Source organism: Polychytrium aggregatum (assembly GCF_025602895.1).
Source record: "Polychytrium aggregatum strain JEL109 chromosome Unknown BJ171scaffold_24, whole genome shotgun sequence".
Taxonomy (NCBI): domain Eukaryota; kingdom Fungi; phylum Chytridiomycota; class Chytridiomycetes; order Polychytriales; genus Polychytrium; species Polychytrium aggregatum.
In genome coordinates this window covers 86038-111080 of record NW_026516226.1, presented here as the reverse complement: position 1 = coordinate 111080, position 25043 = coordinate 86038, and the positions used below count along the sequence as shown (strand labels likewise).

The 25043-nt window shown below is 57.9% G+C and overlaps 8 protein-coding genes across 8 annotated transcripts; 3 read left to right on the top strand and 5 right to left on the bottom strand.

Moving 5' to 3' along the window:
- Positions 1-122: 122 nt before the first annotated feature.
- BJ171DRAFT_509648 (WD40-repeat-containing domain protein) lies at positions 123-2525 on the bottom strand. Its single transcript, XM_053111410.1, has 9 exons — positions 2467-2525; positions 2192-2307; positions 2042-2095; positions 1888-1960; positions 1618-1711; positions 1482-1512; positions 1134-1391; positions 595-967; positions 123-321 (listed from the first exon to the last, which is right to left on the bottom strand). Exons 2-9 carry the CDS (start codon positions 2282-2284, stop codon positions 251-253), a joined length of 1047 nt encoding a protein of 348 aa, XP_052965508.1. The 5' UTR covers positions 2285-2307; positions 2467-2525; the 3' UTR covers positions 123-250.
- Positions 2526-2629: 104 nt separating this feature from the next.
- BJ171DRAFT_509647 (uncharacterized protein) lies at positions 2630-4693 on the top strand. Its single transcript, XM_053111409.1, has 5 exons — positions 2630-2891; positions 3072-3564; positions 3698-3827; positions 3962-4099; positions 4257-4693. Exons 1-5 carry the CDS (start codon positions 2746-2748, stop codon positions 4349-4351), a joined length of 1002 nt encoding a protein of 333 aa, XP_052965507.1. The 5' UTR covers positions 2630-2745; the 3' UTR covers positions 4352-4693.
- On the bottom strand, positions 4694-9405 carry BJ171DRAFT_443338 (uncharacterized protein). Its single transcript, XM_053108115.1, has 2 exons — positions 7554-9405; positions 4694-7327 (listed from the first exon to the last, which is right to left on the bottom strand). Exons 1-2 carry the CDS (start codon positions 9180-9182, stop codon positions 4784-4786), a joined length of 4173 nt encoding a protein of 1390 aa, XP_052965506.1. The 5' UTR covers positions 9183-9405; the 3' UTR covers positions 4694-4783.
- A 325-nt stretch (positions 9406-9730) lies between these two features.
- BJ171DRAFT_509645 (uncharacterized protein) lies at positions 9731-12666 on the bottom strand. Its single transcript, XM_053111408.1, has 9 exons — positions 12545-12666; positions 12014-12274; positions 11628-11815; positions 11368-11496; positions 11054-11185; positions 10867-10944; positions 10528-10700; positions 10175-10402; positions 9731-10019 (listed from the first exon to the last, which is right to left on the bottom strand). Exons 1-9 carry the CDS (start codon positions 12645-12647, stop codon positions 9932-9934), a joined length of 1380 nt encoding a protein of 459 aa, XP_052965505.1. The 5' UTR covers positions 12648-12666; the 3' UTR covers positions 9731-9931.
- A 121-nt stretch (positions 12667-12787) lies between these two features.
- On the bottom strand, positions 12788-15287 carry BJ171DRAFT_143786 (initiation factor 2 subunit family-domain-containing protein). The gene is made up of 8 exons (XM_053105720.1): positions 14908-15287; positions 14623-14762; positions 14337-14450; positions 14035-14147; positions 13786-13930; positions 13576-13643; positions 13019-13403; positions 12788-12901 (listed from the first exon to the last, which is right to left on the bottom strand). Exons 1-7 carry the CDS (start codon positions 15023-15025, stop codon positions 13046-13048), a joined length of 1056 nt encoding a protein of 351 aa, XP_052965504.1. The 5' UTR covers positions 15026-15287; the 3' UTR covers positions 12788-12901; positions 13019-13045.
- A 230-nt stretch (positions 15288-15517) lies between these two features.
- BJ171DRAFT_475785 (uncharacterized protein) lies at positions 15518-17565 on the bottom strand (the record flags this gene model as incomplete). Its single annotated transcript, XM_053108797.1, has 2 exons — positions 15518-15604; positions 16009-17565. The coding sequence occupies 2 exons, from the start codon at positions 17563-17565 to the stop codon at positions 15518-15520; spliced, it is 1644 nt and encodes a 547-aa protein (XP_052965503.1).
- A 252-nt stretch (positions 17566-17817) lies between these two features.
- Positions 17818-19095, top strand: BJ171DRAFT_143742 (uncharacterized protein; the record flags this gene model as incomplete). The annotated part of the gene is made up of 1 exon (XM_053105719.1): positions 17818-19095. A coding segment is annotated over one exon (1212 nt), but the record flags the coding sequence as incomplete, so codon positions are not given.
- Positions 19096-19896: 801 nt separating this feature from the next.
- Positions 19897-24949, top strand: BJ171DRAFT_425365 (Vps54-like protein-domain-containing protein; the record flags this gene model as incomplete). Its single annotated transcript, XM_053107714.1, has 10 exons — positions 19897-20082; positions 20411-21772; positions 21923-21993; positions 22179-22803; positions 22907-23389; positions 23529-23616; positions 23719-23840; positions 23949-24179; positions 24348-24439; positions 24559-24949. 10 exons carry the CDS (start codon positions 19897-19899, stop codon positions 24947-24949), a joined length of 3651 nt encoding a protein of 1216 aa, XP_052965501.1.
- Between the last annotated feature and the right edge of the window lie 94 nt (positions 24950-25043).

Below are 25043 nucleotides of genomic sequence, written 5' to 3'. Positions count from 1 at the left end.
CTGGGCGCCCGTCGCCTCTCGCTCGCCCGGCGGCACAGCTGGTCTGCGAAGAGACCTTCGGTGGACAGCAGGGAGAAGGGGAGGCTGGACAACAGTTGCCGGAACCGAAACGATCGGAGGGCTCAAAGGGACAATCCAACGGGTGTCTATTCATCTGCAGGTTTGCTTTTGGGGCATATACGGATCAACCGAGCTGATCACCCCCCCCCACTCCAACAGCCTTCCGCTCCTGCGACGCATTCGACAGGATTTAGATGTGTCTCACATCCTCAGGATCGAGTTCGCCAACAAACATGGTTTTGTCGTTGCTGCCAGAGACAACTATTGGGCGCACACAATGAAGAGCCGTCGAATGGTGTTAGCAGAGGAAGGCAATCATGCTGTTCGCGTATCATCGATACTGATTGGTGGATGTGGGGTGCATAGATGCTGGCGATGCGCAAGCCAGCTGGCACGGCCACCGCCGTGAGAGTGAATCATGGACAGAGCATCGACGAGGTGTCGTGAAAGGACAGCGGCATCACTCTGCACCTAAGATGTAGCCAGAACACACGTCCCCCCCCCCATTTCCCTGATCCCATCACCCGAACGTACTAATGGGCTCCGTGGGATGCCAGTCTACTTCGTTGACGCAGCCCTTGTGCCCAGGCAGCTTGTACTTGATATTGCGGGTCTTGACGTCCCACACCACGACAGAGCGATCTGCGCTGCCCGCTGCGATAAAATCGCCGTCGGAGGACCAGCACGGCCGAAGAAGGTTCTTTTCAAATCCGTGCGGAGCACCCTCGAAGATCTTGAGCATCCGATTGGTGTCTACGGCAAAGGGCTTGACGTTCCAGGTCCGGATGGTGTTGTCCATGGCATTACTCAGGAGCGAAGTGCCATCCGGGCTCAATCTGAGGCCCGTGACGGTGTCCAGATGGCCCTTGAGTCTGTACACGATCTCGTTTTTTCTCAAGTCGTAGGCCTGGATCGACACCGGAGTCAAAGTACAGCAAATCAGGAGGCGCTCGTTTTGGAACCTGCTCGGAGCGAGCAGGAACGGGTGATCGCGCTACCACTTGAGCAAGCCCTCCTCCACCTCTCGGCGCTTTGCGTTGAGCGATCAGGATACCAAGCCGCGCTCATCTCACCTTGATTTCATTGTCAATGCCGGCCACAAACACGATTGTTCCATCCTCGTTCCAGCATGTTGCCGTAACGGGATACTGCTCGGCGAACGACTGCACAGCGTGCTTTTCACGAGCATCCCAGATCCGGGCGCTGCAGTCGTCAGAGCCACTCACGAGCAGCTCTGTCCCGCGCCTCGATGGGCAGCAGGTGTTGACAAAGTTGGTGTGTCCCTTGAATTTTTTGACCCGGGTACCGGTGTGGGTGTCCCAGATGCCCAGCTAGGGATATGCAAAGTGGCATTTCAGGATCGATGAGACGCAGCTCGCAAAGACGCATCGTGGGGGTAGTTGGGCAATGTGGATGATTACCGTTTTGTCCGTCGAAGCTGAAAACAGATGGCTGTATCGAAGTAAGGAAATATACGAGATGAATCAGATGATGATCCATCATTAGCCCTCCCTTCGCGAGACTCATCGAGATTTGGCGTAACTCGGGACACCCTACCTTCCATCGCGAGACCAGTGCAGTTCCAGAATGGGGCCAGCGTGGCCGTTCAGCACAGCATAGTTCTCGCTGTCTCCATAGGTGTTCCATAGGACTGTCGGTCGTTCCAGGGGCCAGAAGCAGTGGATGAGTGCGAGCACTTGACGCAATCGCTTACAACAGCCTTCGGCCTAACCACCCGATATGCACGTCCTCTGCCTCGGAGATCAAAACAGGCCCGCCAACAAAAGACTTGGTTCCAATCCAATCCTCATTATTGCTCAGTCTTACATATGCTGCGATCGAACGATCCCGAGGCGATGTGTTGTCCATCTGGGCTAAACTTGTTGGAGAAAACCTCGCCCTACGCCACGGAGAGCAGGCTCTGTCAGTCTACTCGACATCGCTGTGTCCGATCGGTTTTCATAGCTGGATGAACACTTACTCCGTGGCCTTCCAGGAGAAGAATCGGCGCCTTCAATGCCGATGTGCGTTTGATCTGTGCTCGGACGGATGCAGATGGCAGACGCCAATGGCGGCCGCTGTTAGCTTCGTCCCTGGGCATGGTCCAGGTGGCCATGGGTCCGAGTCATACCGGAAGTATCGTCACTGCATTTTGATGGCTCGAGATGCTGACGGCGCTGGATTGGGCTGGAGCCGAGATGAGGGCCGATGATGGTGTCGACATTGCTACGGATGCGCGCTGATGACCTTCCGGCAATCAGGGAACCAGCAGATCGGACAAAGAAGTCAGTACGAGTGGCCAGCAAGCAGCCGGTAAGCACAGTGCCCAGAAGCTCCATTCTCACAAATGCGGTCCCTCTGCTTGTGGCGGTCTGGGCAAGCAGCGGGCCGGCGGGTGATCTGTACCTTTGAGCCGATCTCGATTCCGGAGGAGGCTCTGGTGCAAGATCGGTGTTGGATGGCTGGCCTGTTTCGTGGCTCAAAAGCAGGACAGGCGGTTCGAGCCGCGTGAAGCCGGGACGGCTGGGGGGCCCTTCTCGGCGAGAGAGAGAGAGAGAGAGAGAGAGAGAGAGACCGTGATTGGCCCCTCCAACTGGCTCATCCAACTGGCTCCGATCGATCTGGCGCATCCTCTGTCTGGTCTGGCCTGCATCGCCTCGCACCAGACCAAGAAGACCAGTCTCGATGGAAAACTCGCTCGATCTCGACCAGTTCCCGGTCGCCGCACCCAGGATACATCCTCTGGAGATCTTCAGCACAAAGAAGCGAGTAAACATCTCGGCGCCTATGGTGCGATACTCCAAATTGCCGTTTCGGGAGCTGATTCGCAGGTAAGCAACAGCGGCCGGGCCTCCGTCGATTGTCGTGGCCGGCTTCATTCCTACCCCGACACCCTTGCGACGCCGCTCTGCCCATTACGTGCACATTGTTCGTCTATAGCTTCGATTACTGAACGCAATGTGACTTCTTTCAACCGACTACCGCCCCTGCTGATCCCATCGCATTTCCAGATACAACGTCGATATCGCCTACACTCCCATGATCCTCAGCAACGTCTTCAAGCACTCTGCATACTCCCGCAACTTTGAGTTCCAGACCTCGCTCGGAGATGATCCTGTGATCGTTCAGTTTGCTGCATCGACCGCGGTAGACTTTGCCGACGCTGCCGAGCTCGTTGCGCCCTACTGCAGCGGTGTCGACCTCAACTGTGGCTGTCCGCAAAAATGGGCCATCCACGAGCACATTGGCTCCTACCTGATGGAGGACCCCGAGATGATTCGGGACATGGTTCGCCAAGCCAAAGCACGGACGAGTCAGCGCCAGTTTGGCGGACAGGGCGGTTCCTTCCCCATCAGCGTCAAGATCCGTGTCCATCCTGATCTGCGGAAAACCGTCGATCTTGTGCGCATGGTCGAGGCTGCTGGGGCAGACTGGATCACCGTTCACGGACGGACCCGCCAGATGAAGAACACCCAGCCTGTGAATCTCGATGCAATCAAACTGGTAAGACGCAGCGGTACTTCAGGTGCATTGCAGTTGAGTGCGATCAGCGGCATCCCGGAGTAAGCAATGCGGGATATACATGACCGCGCCGGTATAATAACGACAAGCTCGACATGGGCGCTGCGACATGCAGATGAAGGAGAGCGTCTCCGTCCCCCTGGTAGCAAATGGCGATGTGTTTTCTCTCGACGACGCCAACGGCATCTTTGATCACTGCAAAACGGACGGTGTCATGGCAGCCAGAGGACTACTCGAGAACCCAGGTGAGCAATCCAAGTGGTGCCGATATCAGATCGCTTGCGGTGTGTGCGACTTCTCGACCGACAGAACACTTGTCCATGAATGCTCGCCGTCCATGCCCACGCATTGACAAATCTGGATTGCTTCGGATATGCAGCGCTGTTCTCTGGTGCAGCGACAACACCATGGGAGTGTGTCGAAGAGTACGTGCGTCTTGGAATCGCCTATGGATCCACAACACACATCTTCCATCATCATATCATGTTCATGCTCGACAAGCTCATGAGCCGAGCAGGTAACACACAGTCGAATTGTAGCTCTCCGCGACGATTGTACGCTCCATGGTCAACGAACCGCCCCGACTTTCTAACCATGGCTTTTGGCTCCCGCCCTTGGATGGAAATCGCTGTGCCCATATCGCTCGACAACTGTCCATTCGCCGCAATCGGCAGAGAAACGATACTTCAATACCATATCAACGATCCCCGGAATCGTGGACTATCTTCAAGATCACTATGGGATGGATATTGGTGGCATCCATTCATAACCGTCACCGCCGGGGAATGTCACCGCTGTTTCTCCCAGTCGCCGTCGTCTCTCCCAGCCACCGCGGCACTTGGTCCGAGCCTGGAATCGCACTCGACCGCCTGCAGCGCTCATTCTTGTAACCGAGAAACATGCGCGCGAGTTTGGACTCGCAGTGCGGCGCCGTGCACGAATGTGCGCCGCTTTTCGTGGGATAGCAGAATGCTCCAAACATCCGGTGCGCGGCGCAAGCTATTTTTGCTGCTCTTGGGCGTGCAGAGGATGCAGGGAAACCGTGGCATGCTCCGGATCATCCCGCGGCAATGCAAGGCAGCTCTGCAGAAGACGAGAGTGTAGCGGGCGGTCGTTGACGACAATGAATGTGTGTATTCGCGACCTGGAGAGAAGTAGTCGTTGGCTGTGACTGCATACGGTCTGTTTCGTTTGCGAGCCGCTAAACAGAGTTTGCTCCAAAGTTGCTCAGCCACAGTTGCCGGCGACGCTCGGCGATGTGGGACCAAGCTTCGCCATCGTCAGCACGAGAGGCTGCTGGCACGCTGTCAGTCCAAACACTGATGCAGTCGGGATTGTAGTTGAGGAGCTCAGCCACGACCTCCTCAGGAAGTTGGCGTGGTCCTTCACGCGGAGAACCGATGAGCTTGCGCAGCGCGGCACGATCCGGAGGAGGGTCTGAGAACAAAAAGCCCGAGAGGTGATGCACCGCAAGCCAGTAGAGGAACGGGCTCCGAGTCTTGCTCACGCTTCCGACGGCGAGGCGCTTTGCATAGAGCGAGAGCACCGCGAGCTCGGTTTCGATCGGATAGAGGTACTCACGACCGGTCTGGCTGTTGTCCGGGGCCATCGCAAGCCTGGGCACGCGCGATATGGTGAGAGGAAAGCTCGGAACATGCTCGACAAGCTCCTGCCAAAACAGGATCCGATAGTCCGCTGGATACAGCATCGACAGGGGGAGGACGATATAGCGCGAGAACACGGGGTCGCCAAAGGAACTGGCGCAGTATTGTTCCAGGACGCCCTGGTAGAGCTGGTAGAATCGGCCTCGTCCGCCCATGAGCTTGTCAAGGTCGTGGCCATCGGTGCCCGATGCATCGTTGGACAACCGACACCATCGATCGAGCGCCTTGTCTAGGGCGCTGCTCACGGATTCGCTCATGAAGATCTCGCTTGAGGGCATTCCATCCGTTGACATGGGCGGGAGAACAAACACCTTGAAGAGCTTGGCAAAGGAGTTTTGCAGACCAGCAACTCGGGTCCAGCGAGGAAGGGCCGAGTCCAAGTGCTCGGTGAAGACGAGAGACTCGACAATCAGGTCGCCCGAGTCTTCGCGGGCCTGTCCTGCCGCAGCGCCTTCGTCTGAAACGGTTTCAACGACCGAATACAACCAGTTGTCCGGGGCTGGGAGGCCCTGATACTGCGCGCGGCCCGCGGTCTCGAGCATAAACGACACCATCTGGTCGCCGAGATGCTGGTAGAAGGCCTTGGATTCGACAAGGGCATCGTCTTCGTAGAGGTTGTAGTCGTAGACATCGTGGAGCTTTCGGCGCTTGAGCTCGTCCTGTTCGTCCAACGGCATCGGGCGACCAAGAGCCACATGCTGCCACTCTGGATGCATCACGACGCTGCTGAGGAGACGGGATGCAGGATATTCGTCGCCCGGGAGAAACTCTGCTACAAGCGCCAGGCTGGTTTCATAGACAAAGACAGCCTCATCCTTTGTAAACGCGCTCAGGGGATGCACCAGCAACAGTGCCGAGATGTAGCGATAGATGAAATCGACTCGGCCACGGCCAAACATGCGCTGCCAACCGGCCAGCGCTTCAGGCCGACTGCTCTGCTTCGCGGACAGCTTCAGCAGGGCTTTGTTGCTTGCCTCTGTTGTGAACCACAAGAACATGGCCTGGGCGTGTGCGTCGAGGCGAGCGAGGGTCTGTGCAAACTCCAGGAAGGCCGATGCCCCATCATAGTAGATGCTCTGTCGCAGATGATTGCGCGCATATTCGATCTCCGATCGATCTTGGAGGTCCGAGTGGAGCCGGAATGCGTGGTGCCGCTGGGGCAGATCAGCCGAGCTTGCCGGCGTGTCCAAAATACGGCTGCTGACAGCGGTGTAGAGCTTGGATTTGGTGCCATGCTTGAGCTCAATCGCGTCTAGCATCGCAGTGACGAATCCCGGAAACACCGACGATGAATCAAACTTTTGCGCATAGGAGCGCAGGAAATCCAGCTTGGCCGTCCTCACCAGGACATCCAGAGGGTCGGATTTCAAGCTGGCCGTGCCGCCGTCGCTGAGGGAGGCCGAGACAATGTGAACGAACGGCTGCAGAGTATCAGTCGACATAGGGTCGCTCACGAGGTTGAAGAACGAGAACGTGTACTCGGACAGCGTCTTGAGCGCGAGTACGGCGCAGCGGGACTGATGGAAGCGCTGCAAATCGTATGTTGTTTCGGATTCACTTTGTGCGGGCTCCGAGAGAGTCGACTTGACGAGCTCAAAAAATACGGTCCGGTAGTCCGCAAAGAGACGGGCGCCGATTCCGTAGGCAAAGAGCGCTCCAGCGAGGCCCAGCGACTCAGCCATCAAGTGGAATCCTAGCGACCGCAGTGCCGGACTGAGTTTGGCGGGATGGATGGCGATGAAGCGCATGAGCGACTCGCCCAGACCCGATGATGCCACAGATGTGGCAAACACCCTGGATGTCAAGCAGAGCAGACGAAACACCTTGATGGCGGCCGGGATGGACGACGCTTTGTCGCCGGCAGGGGCAGGCCATTCGCTTTCGATAAATCGCTTGCGTATGACCTCGAGCAGATCTTTGGAGTCTGCAACAGCCTTGGCTGCTCCATAGGAATGGCGCACAAAGGCTCCGATGCACGCGAGGATGTAGCGAACTCCGGTCAAGGGCAGCTTCTGGGTCTCGAGCAGAAATTTGAACCGGACAAGAATGTTGGTTTCGAGCAGCGCAAGGATAATGTCTTTCTACAGAGATACAAGAACCCGCCAGAGCCGAGTCAGTTACGAAGGGATCGCTTGACCAAGTTGGGTCGGAAATCTAGTGCTGGCAGTGGTGAGGCGTCCATCGTCCGCCAGCTGCCAGACAGCTATGCGCTTCGCATTAATATCGAGCCACCCATCCATAGGGACCCAGATCATCAACTACGCAGCCACGATCGAAGGCACGCGGGCAAGACAAACGTCGCTGTACCTCCATCAGTCTGTCGACAACCACCGGCAGCTGCTCGCCGCCGCTCATTTGATCGGTCGCCAGCTGGGGCTGGCGGATGCCCTTGGACCGTGCAGCGAAGCCGCTCATACTGTCCGGGCTCAGTGCGAGGACCCTATATCCACAGCGGGTCAGCAAGGTCGTGTCCCATATGTCTTCCGAGGTCGAGTCTGAAGCAAAGAGAGCCTCAGTGGGAGCATCAGATGCTCCGAGGTACGAGACCAACGTCCGAAGAGAAGCAAGGAGAACGGTTTCGTTGGTGTCGTCAAGGGCGATACGGATATTGACGGCGAATCTGAGCTCGATGAGGCTATCGCCAATCAAGGACCGAGTGGCATTGTCATAGGCCGCAGATTTCATGTTGACGACAATCGAGTTCAAGGTTCGCAGCGCAATAACTCGCTGAGAGGGAACCGTGCTCCGCGAGAGGAGCATGAGCTCCGATATCGTATATCCAGCCTGCTCTGGGCTGTCGCCGTGGTGGTGGAGGCCCAAGTGGACAGGAACGCTGGCGGCGTCTTCAATCAAGGCGCCGCTGAAGTTGAACCGAAGTTGCGAGGAGTCCTCGGTGGGCGAAACCGTGGCCTTGGATGTATAGGATGGAGTGTCTCGGAGCCACTCCAGTTTATCGACCTCAAGCTTTCCTTCAGGGACATCCAGTAGATCGTCGCTTGGTTTGTTGGTCATGGCTGTGGTAGAAGGATCCTCGATTCCACTCTCGGACTGAGACGGAATAGCAGCAGCAACAGTCCGTGTGCCATCGTCTCCGCTCGTCGCTGAGGGCTCGTCTTCTGTATAGCGCTTCTGGGCTCGCTTGGTCAGCAGCTCGACGATCTTGGGATCGAGCTTTTCGAGAATGGATGCCCTCGCTGCCTCGATCTCGTCAGCGGACATGGACTCCAGGCGGCCAACGTTTTCGGCGTTGATGTCCTGGTCGAGTGTGTACTCGGCGCTGGTCTGGAACATGGACTTGATGGCATGCGACTGATTTCTCTGGTTCTCGGCCGGGCGCGAGGTGCGGTGCAGGGACTCTGAAACCTGCGACCTGTGGAGGACCTCGGGGAACCCGGTCTTTGGAGCGTTGAAGATCGGCGGGACGACATCCGCCTCTGCTGGCGATCGCTCAGTAACGGTGTGGAAGACGTGCGCCAGAGTCTCGTCCGCATTTTCGATCGTCTTGGACGGGGCACGGTCGCTGTCGGCCTGAGACTCTCGCTGTTGCTGTCGCCGTGCCGCAAAGAGCGAGACTCTCTTCTTTGTGGGAGTCGCAGGACCAGCTGGTCGGCTGGCGCCCGAGCTGCTCAATGCGACGACATCCCGCTCGGGATCGGGTGCGAACGAGACACTCTTCTTTGCGGGGACAGCATCGACTATGGCCGGGGACGGCTGTGGGGGCATGGGTGCGCTGCGGCTGGCTTCGGAGGCCGACGAGGTATCCGCCGTCTGTCGCTCTAGCGGAGTAGTCTTGGAAGCAATCCGAGGCGGGGCAGCACGCACGACGGTTGCGGCAGGGGCACGGGCATCCTTGGACTGGAGGAACTGCTCTTGAAGAAGAAGCAGATCATCCTCATCCTCGTCAGCCTGCGGGCGCTGGATGGGGGCAAAGGACATTGCTGCGGCGGAGTGGATGTGCTGGCGAAGACTTGGACGGAGTCGAGCTCTGTTGTTGCCGAATCGATTGGACGAGCCACCCAGGCAGGCGGATGAGCGAGGGGTGAGAGGAGAGACCTTAAGAGTGAACGAGTAGCAACGCTCGACAGGAAGATGTGGTCAATCGGAACTCAGTCCAGATCGTCCGCCGTGTGAGATCTGGGTCAGAGATCTGGGTCAGAGATCGCCCCAGGTTGTGATTGCTCGGACGGAAAACCGGCATGGATGCTGAGCACCCAGGTCATGTGCGATTCACATGTCTTGCGCCACACCAGACCCTCGTTCCACAGTGCGTTTGGGATGGCCTGGGCAAACGGCATGATCGTGGTGAACGATCGAGGTGAACGATCGAGGAGCATGCTAGCAGCAGCCACCGATCATGTATTTGGGACTGAGTTGCGCAGAATAGATTCGGTCCAGAAAGAAACGGGACAATTCCTTCCTGGCTTCAGATTGTTTCCCGTCCTGGTTGGCAATCGAGTGGCTAGCGCGCGTAACAAAATATTTGATCAATGGTCAAAATCACGGGTGTCCCGTTTTTTATTGGATTGACTGTAAAAAGCAAGTGGCCGACCTGCAGAGAGAGCAGCTTTCTCCAGGCGCCAGAGGGGGGGGGGCACATAAGCCTCAACAGCATATCGACGGCAGCAAGAGTGTGAGATGAAATGAAGAGCTCCCGCCACAACGCTGCAGAAGGAATAGATGCACGTCTAGTCGGTCTTGGCTCTGCGCGAGCTTGGGCCGACACCAGGACCGTTGTCGCCGTCGTTGAGCGAGTAAACGCCGCCGACAGCGAACCTGGCATGAGACCGGGGCGTTGCGGATGCTGTTAGAAGGGCGCTGAATTCATGGACGGGCCGAAACCGCGGTGCCGCGCATCGCTGGAATTCCGGCATGCAATCTGTGGGCGAGTAGACGGAGCGAGTCGCTGTGAATCCGCTGGGTAGACTTACACAAGAATGACCGCAAGGGTAACCGAGGTCCAGAAGACAAGCTGAAAGTCAACGCTGACATCCTGGACAGCGCAGTACGGACCAGCCCACTTGACGGGCTTGGTGAATCCGGGGATCGCTGCGCCGTTATCGTCTGTGTTGTTTCTCCAGCAGCTGCAGACAAAGCAGGTCTTGGCTCCTTTCTGAACACTAGTGCACGCGCCGTGGTTGGAGCAGTTGTTGAAGTAGCTGGTGGTCATGGATACACTGTCAAGCGGAGTTCAAATGGAAACATGCGGGCCCCTAGAGACGCTATGGTGTGCAAAGCCTCGACAAAAGCATGGTCGACCAAGCAATACCCAGCACAGACTCACGTTTGGCAGCTGCTGACCGACGTGAGACAGTTAGGGTCAATCTGCGGGGCACGGCGCGAGAGGCGACTCCAAGTTTCGGTGCTCTTGGCGTCGCCAGCAATAAGAGACTGGGGGATATACAGGATTTCGACAGTTGCAAGATCATGGTAGCGGCTGCGGAACTGGTTCTCGATCTAAAGTGCAACGTAGTGGCCGGCTGTTAGGAGGTATTGCAGGATTGGTGCCAGCAGGCAGTTCCGTCCGTGACTGATTACTTCTCTACCCTTAGGCTCGGCTCCTGGCTGCCGGCGACGGAGTTGCTCAGCAGACTTTTGCAGATTCCTGCAGACGCCTGCTCACCTTGGAGACAGCTTTGTGCACAAGGGCAACAGCTGTAGTGTACTGCTTGGATCCGGTGCCGTATTCTGTAGCAACAGCCTGGAACGAGCGCAGCCCATTGGTGAATGCGTGAGTGAGTCCGCGGCGGCCACTCGGTTCAATCTCCAATGTCAACACAACCCTGGCCCAGCGCATCTGTGTGTCATACATTCAGCTTTGAGAAGGAGATACTGATCAGATCGGGCATCTTCTGTGGGCCAAAATCTACAAATGCCTCCTGAGGGACCTTCTGCAGGAACTGAGTGTTGAAGTCAAGCTCGAAGAGGAAATCACGGTCGACCTTTCGAAGCAGTTTGATTGCATGGGCATCCAGTTCCAACACAAAGTTCCTGTTAGCTGTATCCATGTGTGCTAAATGCACACGCAGCTCGCTGTGATTCCCGCTCGAGTGTTGGTTCGTTGACTCGAAACATCGAAATCGCAAGACGACGGGCAAGGCAAATGGGGGAGTGCGGAAAATACCTCTTTGGTAGCGTCAAAGACGGTGTGCTCGTCGACTGAGGAGAGCTCCTCAGCCTCGATTTGGTTTGCTAGTTTGCTGATTTCGTTGGCGAGGACGTGTGCCGCTTGGGGCGCCTTGACCATGGATCGCTGTGGACGCGGTGGTGCGTTAGATTGATCCCAAGCGCGGACACACAAGCACGACAGGGCCCCTCTCAGTCCTCTGGAATGTGGCTGTCAAGCGAGCGCCGAGGCTCTGCATCTCCTTCCGGGCACCGCACCTTTTGACCGAGATTCACTCGCGTCACACGCGGGATGGCAAGCGATCGACTCTCCGACGAGATGCTGACGATGTTCGACGAGTCGCCATAGCTTGAGGCATACAACTCCACAAGCTCATCAACGAAGCTATAGAAAGTATCGGCCGAAGTGGGTGCCGAGACGTCGACCTTGAACGTAGAACGGCGGTCTGTGGGCGTACCAACCAGGAGAATGATCGCGGGCGGGGAAGGCGCGAGAGGCAATATCAGCGCGCCGCAGGATGGAATGGATCGATTGATGAGTGCAAGACAGCCCCAAGCTACCAGAGCAGCGCAGAAGCAGCGCAGAAGCAGCGCAGAAGCAGCCGCGAGAATCGTTAAAATGAGATTCCTCAGCGAGCGCGTACCAATGTCGCTGGAGGTGCCCAGGACCGAGAGCAGCAAATGGGCGTTCGGAGGCTGGTTAAACAGATGGTGGAAGGCCGACTGGGTGATGGCGTCGTCGTTGAGAGCCAAGTCGCGCAGGTCTTGGTCGGCGTTGTGGAGAGGCGAGTGGACCAGATGCGAGATGGCCAGGTTGTGGGATAGCACCGAGGTCGCCTGACTCAAAGATATCTCCTTGGAGGATCCACCAGCCTGGTGGTTGGGGGTGTCCAGATGGAGATAGACTACCGGCGCCAAAGGGCCCGCGGATAGACTTGGATTAGCACAATCCAGAACATGCCCCGTGCCGACAGACCGCCACGGCCGTTGGCGACGCAAGCAGGCTCCCGTCGTGTCTGCGAGTCGCTCGGGTGCGCTGATCAAGAAACGCGACGGAGCGATCGCAGGCGAGAGAGGGAAGGCTCGCCTGCTGTTATAAGGTGCGAAACAGGGCGGAGCGAGGTGGACATGCTCGCTCGCACACTATTAACAGAAGCCGTGCGTCGGCGACGTACAGTATCCCGAATCCGAGGCAGAGCCCAGAGAGGCAGCCGTGCGGGGCAGCCACAGGGCCGAGAGAAGGAAGGGAATGACGGCGGAGCAGGACAGGATGCGCATGGCGGAAGCAAGGCGTTCGAGACAGATGGTCGTGTTGGGGTGCGGATATGTTTCTCGCAGGCTCGCGGCTCGCAGGATGGTGCGCTTCGTGCCAGCCTCCGCGGGGTCGAGATGATGGAGAAGCGAAGGCAAGCAGCCCAGAGAGGCCTTGTGCCAGGGTCGCAGAAAAGACAGCCCGCCACACACACACGCACGCCCGCGCTGGCTCGATCCGCTGGCTCGATCCGGCTGCGGTGCTCAGTTGCTCTGTTTGACTGGCGGTGGGTGACGAAGCGAGAGACCGAGTAGGAGGGAGGGAGGAATACAGCAATGTCGGTGAGAATCGGGGAGGCGGGCGGTCAATTCTGCTGCTCGGCCAGCGGGGTACGTACTGAGTGTGTCGCTGACGGCCGATGGCGTCAGCACGCCAATGTCCGTAAACAGGAGCGAGATGTAGTTCGGAGGAGTATAGTCAACCGAGGGGTTACTCTGGCGTGGGATGCAAGGAGGGTCAGCACTCGATGCAAGCGGGTCGGCCACGGACACTCGCGAGTGAGCCCCCGACTTTCCAAGCGCGAGCATGTTCGCATTGCGTCCAAGTGTTCGCCGGGGACTGGAGCATTGGCCAATGCCAGCGACCCACCAAACAACCTGTAACTCACCGCCAGCTCAGTGTCCTTGGTCATCTCGTCGTCGGCAACATGTCCAAAGCGCAGGGCAACGGTGTGGCCAGGAAGATCATATTGATTCAGCGGGAAGAGCCTAACAAACTTGTAGCTGCACAAGCAAGCAGTACCAAGGGTGATAAACGGTATTCATCAGACATTTCGTTTGAGCAGCAGTAAAAGGGATTTACGGTCACAGACATGTCCTGCGCTACAGACTGTGGGCGCCCATCGATTGTGCATCATGAGAACCAGGTGTCCGAACCATGGCGGAAGGTGCTCACCTCTCTGTCACAACGTAGAAGGGCTTGTTTGCGGCCTTGGCGACGACCGCGATCTGGTAAGTGCCAATCTGGATCGACAAAGAGGGAGCATCAGGTACTGCTTGTCCGACAGGCACTTTGCCCGTTCGATCGTGATGGAGGCCCGCCTGTAGCAACATGCATGCTCGCCATTGGACCAAAGGCGATCGAACAGCAGCAGCAAATACACACCTGGTTGATCAGGCCGCCATTTTCAACGACACCTTCTGCGCCAACCAGAACCATGTTGACCCGCTCGATAAAGTATCCGACGGCGGCATCCAGGATAAGTTTGGCAGGAATGCCGTGCTCTCGGAGTTTTGCAACTGCCTCCTTTCTGTGCGGTCGAGGTTGGTATCCATGTGCATAAATGGTGAGTCCCGGGCTGACCGCTGCTCCGGCCGCAGTGAAGCTGATTGAAGGTGGGAGTGCCGCCCTTACCCTCTTGACAGAGGCCGTGACTCTGTCACGAAAACATTGAACTGCTTGTTGGCCTTGGCAGCAAAGATGAGAAGCTGCATGACCACTCGCGAGTACGAGTGGACCAAAATGGTCTGAAAAACGCATGCGCACATACGCACATACGCACATACGCACATACGCACATACGCACATACGCACATACGCACATACGCACATACGCACATACGCGCACAGAGAGAAAGAGGGTCAGCCCAGGAAATGGCGGCCCAAAGGCCTGGTGCCAGTGTTCGGCCGAGGCCCGAGTCGGATCTGATCCATACCGAGCCATCCCGGACAAAGTTGGAGCCCTCCTTGGCGACATTTTCTCGCACGGTGCGGGCGTTGCTGGCCAAGAACTCTGCTTTCTTGATGATATGTTCCTTGAAGGTTTGGATCTGATGCGAAGCAACATGCAGAGCAAGTTCCGGACAAAGTCAGTCCATTGCCTCCCTGCTTCCAGCATGTGCACGATTGCCTCCGAAAGCGACATGAGCACGACCGCCTGGGAGTGGCATGGTGTGCTCGCCCACGATGGATTCGAAAAAGCCGGGCAGATCGAGAGGCTACCGTGGTATCGTTGTCGGTGTTGGAGATGTGACGGCTCAGCAGATCGTATCCAGCCGTCGCAGCAACGGCCGACGGACCTCGTTCCTTGAGAGCATCGCCGCATGTCTTGAGATTCATCATGAGCTCGGACATGGTTGAGGCTATGGAGGGCGCCGAGGGAGGGGTCAAAATGGTCCGCACAAGGAGATTCCAGCTCGCTTTCGGCAAACCAAAGCGACCGGCCAGATCGATGATGGAAGCCGGTGCGGACGGCTGGTGGGGCTCGATCGGGCAATGACTCCATACCCTGGCTGCTCTTGATGGTCTCGGTCAAAGCCTTGACGACAGCGACCGGCATCGACATTTCTGGGTCGCTCTTGACATACTGGTGGAGATGATCCAGGGCTTTTTCGGGATCGGCCATGGCGAATGCGTTGTCTGCTGCGACGTGGGCGGGGCTCGTTGATGGATGGATGGGCAAGGCCGGGTTGCGTTTGGCGAGACTTTTTTTTCTCGCTCGCCCCGTCTCCCCGCGCCCTCGTCTCGCTCTAGGGGCTGCGCACGAGTGGGCTGCAAAGACTTGCCATCCGCCATGACGTCTCAGCCGAGAACGAGAGGAGAAGCAGAGGATGACTCCATGCGCAGCGAGGACCCAGGTTGCGTTGCATATGTGGCAGAGCCCGTGGGAAGGGGGAGGAGAGATCGTCTGTCTCAGTGTCTCGCTCTGCCGCTCCGTGCCGGTTTGGGGGGGGGGAATCCCACGGCGAGCAGACCCACACAAGTGTTGTATTGCTATTGCGAGTTACTGCCGCCAGAGCCGAGCAGGACAGCGAGCCAACGGAAAGTCACTGGGCACGGGCCAAGAGAATGCCGGGTCGCTTCGTGTGTGGTGTGGGTGTGCTTGAAATGCATGCAATCAGACGACCGAGGCCGTATCGGTGGCCTTCTTCTTCTTCTTCTTGGTCTTCTTTTTCTTGTTGGTCGAATCTTCGCCAGCAGCGTCCTGAGGCGCAGCCGAAACAGCCGATAACAATGTGGCGAGCCAGTGACGTTAGGCAGAGGTGGGATACCGTACCAGTTGTCGAGGATGCGATCGCAGCATTGCGTGGCACAACATCAACGACAGGGATACGTCGCATGCGACCATAGGCAGCGTCCAGAGATCGGGAGTATGATTGATCGAAACAGTGTACCGCAGCGGCGCGATGAAATGAAGCAACAATCAGAGTCCCGCTGACCGATTGCAATGACCGATGCAACACACAGCGACCGTCACTCGGCGTGGCATAGCATCGTGTTCGCCGGCAGCGGATCGGCCGAGCAGCCAGGAGAGACATCCTGTTTAGAGGCACCGGTCCATGACTGCCTCCTCGGTGTAGATATCAGTAGCAAAAGCAAGCCACATACCAGGGTCGAGGTGGGCAGCTCCAAAGAATCGTCGCCGGTCTCGGTTTGCTCTGGATCAAGGGTTTCGAAGATCTGGTCGATTTCGTCTGCGGCCTTGCTTTTTTTGGCCTGGTGGTCCTCTTCCTCATCGTGCGCGCGCTTCCCCTGCTTTCCGGCGACGGGGCTGGCGACCTTGTTGTAATGACCCAGCTTTGTAGGCGACAAGATGCTCTGGATGGCTTTGACTGATTCTTGGAAAGCTGGGCCCTTCTTGGCCTTGACGCGAGCTGGAGATCCGACCCATGCTGCATCTCGCTGGGGAGAGGCAATCGAGGCGGGCGGCTGGCTCTTCGCAGCCAGCGACTCCAACAGCTTGTGGAGGGCCTTAAACTCCTCCTTCATGACGCTGGCGTGCTCGTGGTAAGTCGACAAGAGCTGGCTGTGGTCTCCGCTGGTCTTTGTGTCGGCGACGGCGCCAGTGAACGTGGCCTCGAGCGATTTGTGGACCTGCTCGAGCTTTGTGCGAATCTCATTGAGCGACGATTTTACGGTGGAAGCCAACTGAGTCGAGACTTGGTTCTGGATGTGCTGCTTTAGCTCGTCCTTTTGCCGGTCGATACGCTTGACAATCTCCTCAGCATCAGTCTTGGAGGCCGCATCCGAACCGGCTCCTCTGGCACGGACCAGCTCCTTCAGATCGCTGAGAGAGTGCAGCACCGAATCGGTGCTCTTGGTCAGAACACTCTGGAGCTCAGAAGACCCGGCCTCGGAGCGGCCAGGGTGACTCTTCTGCTGTTTAAGCGCCTCAAGGGCGGCCTCAGTCTTGACCAGCTGTTCTTTGGCATCGATGCTGAGCTGGATCCACGAAAGAACATGCGACTTTGTGTGCTCGAGTGAGTCCGTGAGTCGGCGGATGGATTCGTCGTGGCCGGACTGGTTGGATTGGCGCTGCAGCGCCAAAATTTCGGAGCAAAGCTTCTCGACTGCCTTGGTAGAGCTGGCGATGCTGTCGCTGACTTTGGCTTTGCCAGAAAAGACCTTGTCCTTCAACAGCCCGGCGGTCTGTTGGACGGTGTCGAGAACAAGAGTGGCGCGCTGGAGAGCGTCCTGGGCGTGCTTGAGGCTGTCTCGAGACATTTGCAGCTCGGATTTGGATAGGGACACTTCGGCCTCCAGAGTCTTGATTCTCTGCTTCTCGGCATCGAGGGCGCGCTCGAGCTGGGGGAGCTTGTCGTTGTGGGCGGGCTGCTGGTTCTTTCGGAGAGTAGCCAGGGTCTTGCCCTGGGCATCGAGAGATTCTTGCAACTCGAGGATCCTGGCTTTGCCCTGGGCCTCGGCCTGCCTGAGAGCCTTGGTCTTGTCGTCCAGAGAGGCTTTCAGCGAATCAATCTCCTGTTCGAGCTGAGCGCGGACCGAGTTGGCCTGCTCGAGCTGGGTGCCGATGGCCGAGGATGCGGCCCGCTCGCTTGCCAGCTGCGCCTCGAGGGCCGACAGAGCCTGCTTGGCCCCGGTCAGATCGCTCTTGAGCTGTTCGCTTTGCTGCTGCTGCGACTTGTCACTGCCCCACCAGGAACTCATGGCGTGCTGTCGGTGTGTTCTCGCCAGAGGGCCAGGCGATCGCGACGGAAGCGCGAGGGCCAGTGGCCTTGCGGGTGTCGCTGGACTGCTGCGCACGATCGGGGACGGGCAGCTGATCGGCGTGGCTTGGCGGCAACACGAGACTCGCGCTGCGCATCCCGGCTCGAGCCGGCTCGAACCGGCTGCAGCGCGTTTCCGGTGCTGTGTGACATGGGGCGCGTTGGCTGGTCCGGCTTGGTCTCTGTGGGGCGGCCATGGGCTGCGTCTGACGGTGTGTTATCGGGGCGACGGGAGCGAGGTGCACGGCGCCGGCCAGCAGGCAGCAAGAAGGGATATTCGGAGGTCCGGTCCAGGGCTATCGGTAGTGCGTCGCGGGGTGGCTGGCAGCCGTGCTGGTGTTTGTTTGCGCCTGCCGTGGACAGCGGCAACTTCCGGGTCTGGCTTGAATCACCCATCCAACGCACCACGGCGCATCCATCGCAGGATTTCGCTCGCCGCGAGCACATCCAACACCTGCCCAAGACACGGCTGCTCCATCTCCTCTGCGATATGCCGACGCCTCGGTCGTCCCTCGGCTTCGTACTCGCGCTGTTGGTGGGAGCAGTGCAGCTCCTTGCCATTGTTGGTGCGGCATCGTCCTCATCCTCATCTGCGACGCTCTCGCACATTATGGAAGTCCAGGCTGGCTCTCCAGAGTGGCCGCAAGATTGTCCTCGGCGAAGCTCGAGGATTCCGTTTCCGCTGTTCGCCTCCAAGTTCATCTATGCCGTGCCAAGGTCGATCGCCCCGCTGTACATGATATTCATGGCGTACAAGACCGACGTTCAAGTTCGGACGACCATCCTCAAGCGCCAGGCCCGGATTCTCCAAGCCCTCGATTCCGAGCTGGATGGCTCGGTTGTCGGTCGTACATCCAACTTGACTCTGGCTCCGCCGGGCAGCCCGCAGCCGATTCTGCCTCGGGTGACAGCCCGCGACTGCTTGGCACGGGAGATCCTCCTGCTGGTCGACGACACCCTCCTGGAGTTCCAGCACGCTGAGCTGGAGTGGAGCAATTCCACCTTTGCGGATCTGCCTCGGTTCACTTCGTCCAGTATCAGAGGATCGTCGTGCCGGCGGCTGACAAAGCCGCCTCCGTTTCCCCGGACCCTCGAGAAGGTCGCCGCAGACCAGCAGCTGGACAAAGTCTACGAGGGCTGGAAGAGCGACACCAAGGCCTTTCTGCTGATATCAAGCCACAACGTCCGGACGCTCGAGATGCTGCTGGACAATGCCATCCAGGCGAGCAGGCAGAAGCAAAGGCCCTCGAGCACTGCGTCCACCATCAAGCCGGGCGCAGGCCACATGGGCCTCGACGACTCTGACTTTGACTGCGTCCTGAGGGAGATGAATTCGCTGCTTGTCGAATACGTGCACATTGCCCGGAGCGTTGCCAAAGTCATGCGCTCGCTGAAACCAGTGTAGTCAGTGCCATGTACACAGCGGGCAGCAGACCGAAGATTGTCGTGGCTGGTCATCCGTTTGCTCAGGACCGAGGATTTGGGAACTGGCGTTGCGCTTGATGCACTCCATCGCCCTTTCGATAGTGCCCCTCGCTCAGCAGTGCCTCCCGAAGTGCTTGCCGGCATATTCTTCGGGTGTTGTGGATGTAAACCCGGTCTTCATCTGCCGCAATAGAGGAGCAACTTCCGGCTCGATTACGAAACGCCATGTACGATCGCTCCAACCCAACAAGACCCGCTCCTGTGAGGAGAGCCGGCCTGGGAGCCAGACGGACATCCAAAGCTGATCGGCAAGACCACGATGCCGTCCGGTGCAGACGGTAGCCGCCCAGTGCCGCCGTTGCTCCATTGTCTCCAATCACCAGATGCAATCGCAGCTGTTCGGCCGGCAATGCCTGGGCAGTTCGGCACACCGATGGCCTGCAGCATCGCTGGCCGGGTGCTTGCTTGTGTGGGGCGGTCCTGAGGGCTCTCGTCTTCTGCTCGTCTCCCGCCTCGGCTTGTCTTTGAGCAGGCCCTCCTGCCGGTTGTCTCGAATCTCGTCCGCAGCCCATCGTCCTGATTCCCAGGGCTCGTCTCGGCAACCCATTGTCGTCGCGCTTCCTCGCCCCTCCGGCTCATCGGGCCTGCCCTTGCTGCCTTCTCCCCTGGCATCAAGGCACCTCAAATGTCGCTCTCGCCGTTCAAGTGGACCGTCTCTTCCCCAAACCCGCCCTCGGCTGCCGACCCGGCCCATAAATCGCTGGACGACACCCGGCGTCCCTCGTCAACCACCCCGCGCTCGGCCTATGACGCCGCCCTGGCCACCTCGCTTGTGTCGTCGTCGTCAATGAGCAACAGCAGCTTCGGCTCCAGCCAACTCCCTGCCGGCAAGTCCGGCCAGTCCGGCCCGCCTCCTCAGTCTTCGGATTCGTTCACCATCCGCAAGAGTGCGATATCCGAGAATCCCTTTGAAGAGGTGCTCAACAATGAACATCCGTGGTCCATTGGGGATATGGGCCAGAACGCAATATCGGTGGGTTCTGGTGCTCGTTGCTCAGGCGCTGTGATGCACCGTGAACGTTGCGTTGTGCCGGCGGTTGGCGCTGGCGGTTGAACTTTGATTCATCGACTTGCCACTGGAATCCGATGCACCAACCCGCCGTCGGGCATTCCCTGCCAGATGTGCAGCGGCCTTGCTGGCCTGCCTGCCTTGCTTCCCATCCCTCGACTCGCAGATCGGTCGCTTGCTCGCCAATGGTCATGTTGCATTGCGCTCGCCGCTCTCGCTGCCTTGCGGGCTTACCACCCCGCCCGATTCCGGCTGCATGGTATTGACGATCGGCCGCCATCCTGAATTGCAGGGCATTTTGAACGATCCGACCGTCCAGGCAAAGTCTGGCGCCAAGCCTCTCAAGGGCATGGATACGCTCCCCATCATTCCACAAACCCTCATCCGCAAGGTCCGGACGCCCGAGTTTGATCCCTACCTCAAAAGCATCTCCGATGTGATCGACCGGTACCAGTACAACCGAGCCATCGGCCTGGCCGTTGCGACAGAAGGCAATCCTGTCCTCGGCGGGAGTCAGCAGTCGCAGTCCATGACCGACATCTCAACAAAGCTCAGCGAGATGGGCATCCAGGACAGCTACAAGGGTCGCAACGACTCGGCGCGGAAAAAGCTGGCATCGACCAACGCACCCTCGCTCGATCTCGTTCCGGCTCAGTTTTTTGACGGTAGCTTCAACCTGAGCAACCCACATACCTGGAGAGAGGTTACCGAGCAAGCCGACCTGACCCGAGCCACCAGCACGTCCTCAAACGAAATGGTGCTGACCAGCCATCTGCTTCAGGACAAGCTATCATCGTACCTGGAGATCGTGGAGGTACACCTGCTCATGGAAATCTCACAGCGATCGCAGTCGTTCTTCTCGGCTCTGTCGAATCTCCAGGCCTTGCATCAAGAGACACAATCGTGTGTCGCCGAAATCAACGACTTGCGCACCAAACTCAAGCGCCTTTCTGCCGACCAGGTCAAGAAGGGTCTGTCGGTTGTGCAGCTCAAGAAACGGCGTGGGAAGCTTGCGCTGCTCTACTCCAGCATCAAGCTGGTGTCCGAGGTCAAACAAACCCAGCCCATGATCCAGGTCCTGTTAGGCCAGGGCGACTATGTCTCGGTGCTCGATCTAATCGAAGAAACCAGTGCCATGCTCAAGGGCAGCGCCTCGCCATCACCGGACACCAAAGCCGACCAGCTCAGGGTGCTTGGTCCTGGAGTGCAATGGATGCCCAAAGCGTCCAACATGCCGCTCTCTCTGGACCTCAGAGGCGTGCGTTCGCTCGCGAATCTCTATGGCCAGCTCTCGGAGATGTCCCGCACCATCTCGATGCTTATGGAGTCGGAGTTTGTCAGTGTTTTGGTAAGCGACCTTCGCGAAACACTCAGGCTCATCGACCCGGTCTCCAAAATCAGTCCCCGCATCAAAAATGCCCCGATTATCCACTGGATTTCCAGCATTCTGAGTGGCGATCCGAGACAGCTGTCGTCTGTAGGCGGTGCCGCTGATACCGCCCAGAATGTGCCTGCCCTGCTCATATGGGAAGACAACCTGAAGCTACGTATGCGGCCACTGGTCATGGGGCTGCTCAAGATGGATAGGCTGCCAGCAGCATTCCAGGTGTACAAGACGACGATCATGGCCGAAATCAAGGCGGCGATGAAGCAGGTACAGTGCAATCGTACGTTGCTGCTGCCGCGCGGGCTCCTTCATGGCCTCCGGCGCCTTGGCCTTGGTGGCGCGGTCGTATGATGTGCTATTATGTCTCCAAGGCACAGGCAAAGGCGAACAGTCCCTGACAGTGACATCACTCAATAGCACTATCCCGCCATCTCGCCAATCTATATGGAGGATAAGGGCTCGGGAAAGAACAGGTATGCGGCCGAGACGTGATTCTGCGGACGGCTCCGATAGCAGCTTATGTGCGTCCGGCCACCGGCTTTGGCAGCCTATATGCTCGCCCTTCCCTCGATTTTGCCGTCGCCGCTGCGTCCTTACCGCCTATATCACGTCGTCCTTGCCATGGCTCCTGACGTGTTTTCGCCGCTTTCATAACCTCAATCTGCGACTCAAGCGCGCTGGCTCGCCAGCTTCGAGCGATGAGCTTTGACGCCTTCTATGGCGTCTTGATGAATGTCTACGTTTCGCTGCTCCATGTGATCCAGCGAACATCGATTGTCCACGAGCTGACACTGGTGCTGCTGAAAGAGGCTCAAGATTCCGGCATCGTCATTGGAACCGAGAGCCTTAAACTGTTAGATTCCGAGCCCTCATCCAAAACGCCAGCGCTTGGAACCCCCTCAAAGCTCCTCCCCCAGCTGTCGGAGGACCAGGACGAGTTTGGCTCGGCCGACGATATTCTACAAAGGCAGTATTCGCAACTCGGTACCCCAGACAAGGACTTTGCATCCCCGGTCGGCAGAAGCTCGAGCGGCTCGGCGCCGTCGATATCGACGTTCACCCAGCTCGGGCAAGAGTCGTCCGACGTTGTCTTTGCGATCTCGGATCTAGCACACGTGCGGTGCGCCAAGCTGCTGAGCGTGCGCTCTGAGCAGAATGCCCAGCTGAACCCCAAGGACTTTTACCGCCTGTTTGGCGCAACATGGGAGTTCATCGGAGGAGGGGAGGGTCTCTGTGGTCGCATGTGCTTTGGTCTGAAAGGCACGATGCTCTCGCAGGCAAGTATCGCGTGGGCCATTGTGCCGGATGTGCGGTGAGCATTGTTGTGGGTGTATTGCTGCCCTGCGATTGTGCACATCCCCATCGGTACTCACCAACGGCCCTTCGACCCCGAAACGCCAGGCCAAGGCCTTCCTGAACCATTTCCATGACGAGCGTAGAAAGCAGATCACCATGCTTATCGACAACGAGCAGTGGGTCCAGGCCGAAGTTGCTGTTGACTTTCAGCTCCTAGCTGACCAAATCGTCTACTCCACTGCCTCGAGTGCCAAAACTGTGTCGCCCAGTACTGCCCAGAGCAAGCTGCGCGAGCAGCAAAGCGACGAGGCCTTTGACAGCACAGACAACATCGACATCGGAGCCGATGGAGAGTTTGATCTTTCCAGCGGCAGCAGCGCCGCCCCTGCCGTAGCCAAGCAAGACAACCGAAAAATCGTGGCCAACGGCCCCAAGACGCTCAAATACCTGATACTGGACAACGAAAAATACTACGTCGTCATATCCGTGCTGTTGTTCCTGAAGATGCTGACGGAGTATATGGCGTGTCTGGACCACATCCCGTCCCTCACAACTGACGTTCTGAACAGGATCGTCGAGATACTTAAGGTTGGCTCGCCACGACGTGCTGCCGTGCTAGTGCTGCCGTGCTAGTGCTGCCGATGTGATCCAGATGATGGGGTGAGGGGAGATGCGTTTGCAGAGATACTGACCCTTTGTTCGCGGGGGCGGGGCATGGAAATCATAGCTTTTCAACTCCAGGGCATGCCAAATGATTCTGGGTGCCGGTGCAATGCGGTCAGCAGGACTTCGAAACATCACTGCCCGGCACATGGGTATGCAGTTTGTGGGCCTTGACGCCCGACTTGGGTAGCGGACTGAGGATCGAGGACGCGACTGACATCTGTTTTCTGCTCCTTTTGTCGCTCTGCTGCCAGCGCTAACGGCACAGTCCATTGGTGTGGTCACGGCGATCATTCCCCACTTGAAGACAGTAGTATCGGGCTATCTCACAGCAAAGCAGCAAGTCCTGCTGGCAGACTTTGATAGACTCCTCTCGGTATGACATCGATGCTGCGTGACCAAGGCACAGCCGCCACCACTGGTATTGCTGCGTTGATAACGTCACTGTCCTGACCGCCAATTCGCCTTCCACCCTTGCACGCAGGATTACCGCGAGCACCAGAACGGGCTCTATTTCAAACTGGTGTCGCTCATGACTGACCGACTCGAGTTCCATTCCAAGAACCTCTGCTCTGTGAACTGGGATCAGCCCGAGCTTCGCGAGCTTGCATCCGACCATACCGACGTCACCAGCGTATACATGGTTGCCCTCGTCAAGGAAATTGGGACGCTGCATCGAGTGCTGATTAAGCTGCTTCGGCCCGAGGCGATCAAGGTGCGTCCCGGATCGAGGACCACCTGGCTATGCTGAAGACAGCACCCTTGCTGGTTCAAACGCGATGCACACAACCCCGCCAGCACTCTTGTGTGGAGCAAGTTGCGACTGCTCATTGGCTCTGATCTGAACCGCCTCAACTAATCGCCTTGATTATCTGTCGCGCAGATGATATTCACTCAAATCTTCAGAGAGTATGTCATCCAGTTGGAAGATGACCTCAAGAAGATGGATCTTTTCACAAGTGCTGGAAAGAATCGGTAAGGCACTTGCTCTTGAAAGTATCCATGTCCTCGCTGCAGACAACAGCCACACGGCCATCGCTGAGTGAATGAGACACTAACGGGCATATCCTTCTCGTTCTCTCCACCCTCCATAGGCTTTTGATCGATATCCAGTATTTCATCCAGAATTGCTCCGATCTCGAAGGCATCGATGGACCCGGCAATCATCTCGAGGTGGTTGTGAACAACATCAAGATCAAGGATCGTCGAGCTTACGTCCCCACTTCAAGTGCCCCTCCGTCCCACGGAGTGCGGAAGCAGAGCGCCGACGAACTCAGTATCCGCTCGGTGCGGGTTGCAGGATCCGGCGGATACTCTCAGTCACAGCCGCAACAGCAGCCGCAACAGCAGCAAACTCAACCGCCTGCCCCCGGAGCCCCAGGCAAGACCACGTTTGCCACCAACTTTGGCATGATGCTGCGCAACCAGAACGCATCGATCATCTCGAAAGGCAACAGCAACACAGGAGGCGGCAATACGGGATGATCGAAACGCGCACTGTTCACGGAGCCACACAAGTCTTGTCCGCGAGGACACTCCCCTTTCTCTGGATCCTGAATACACATACTTCGATCCAACG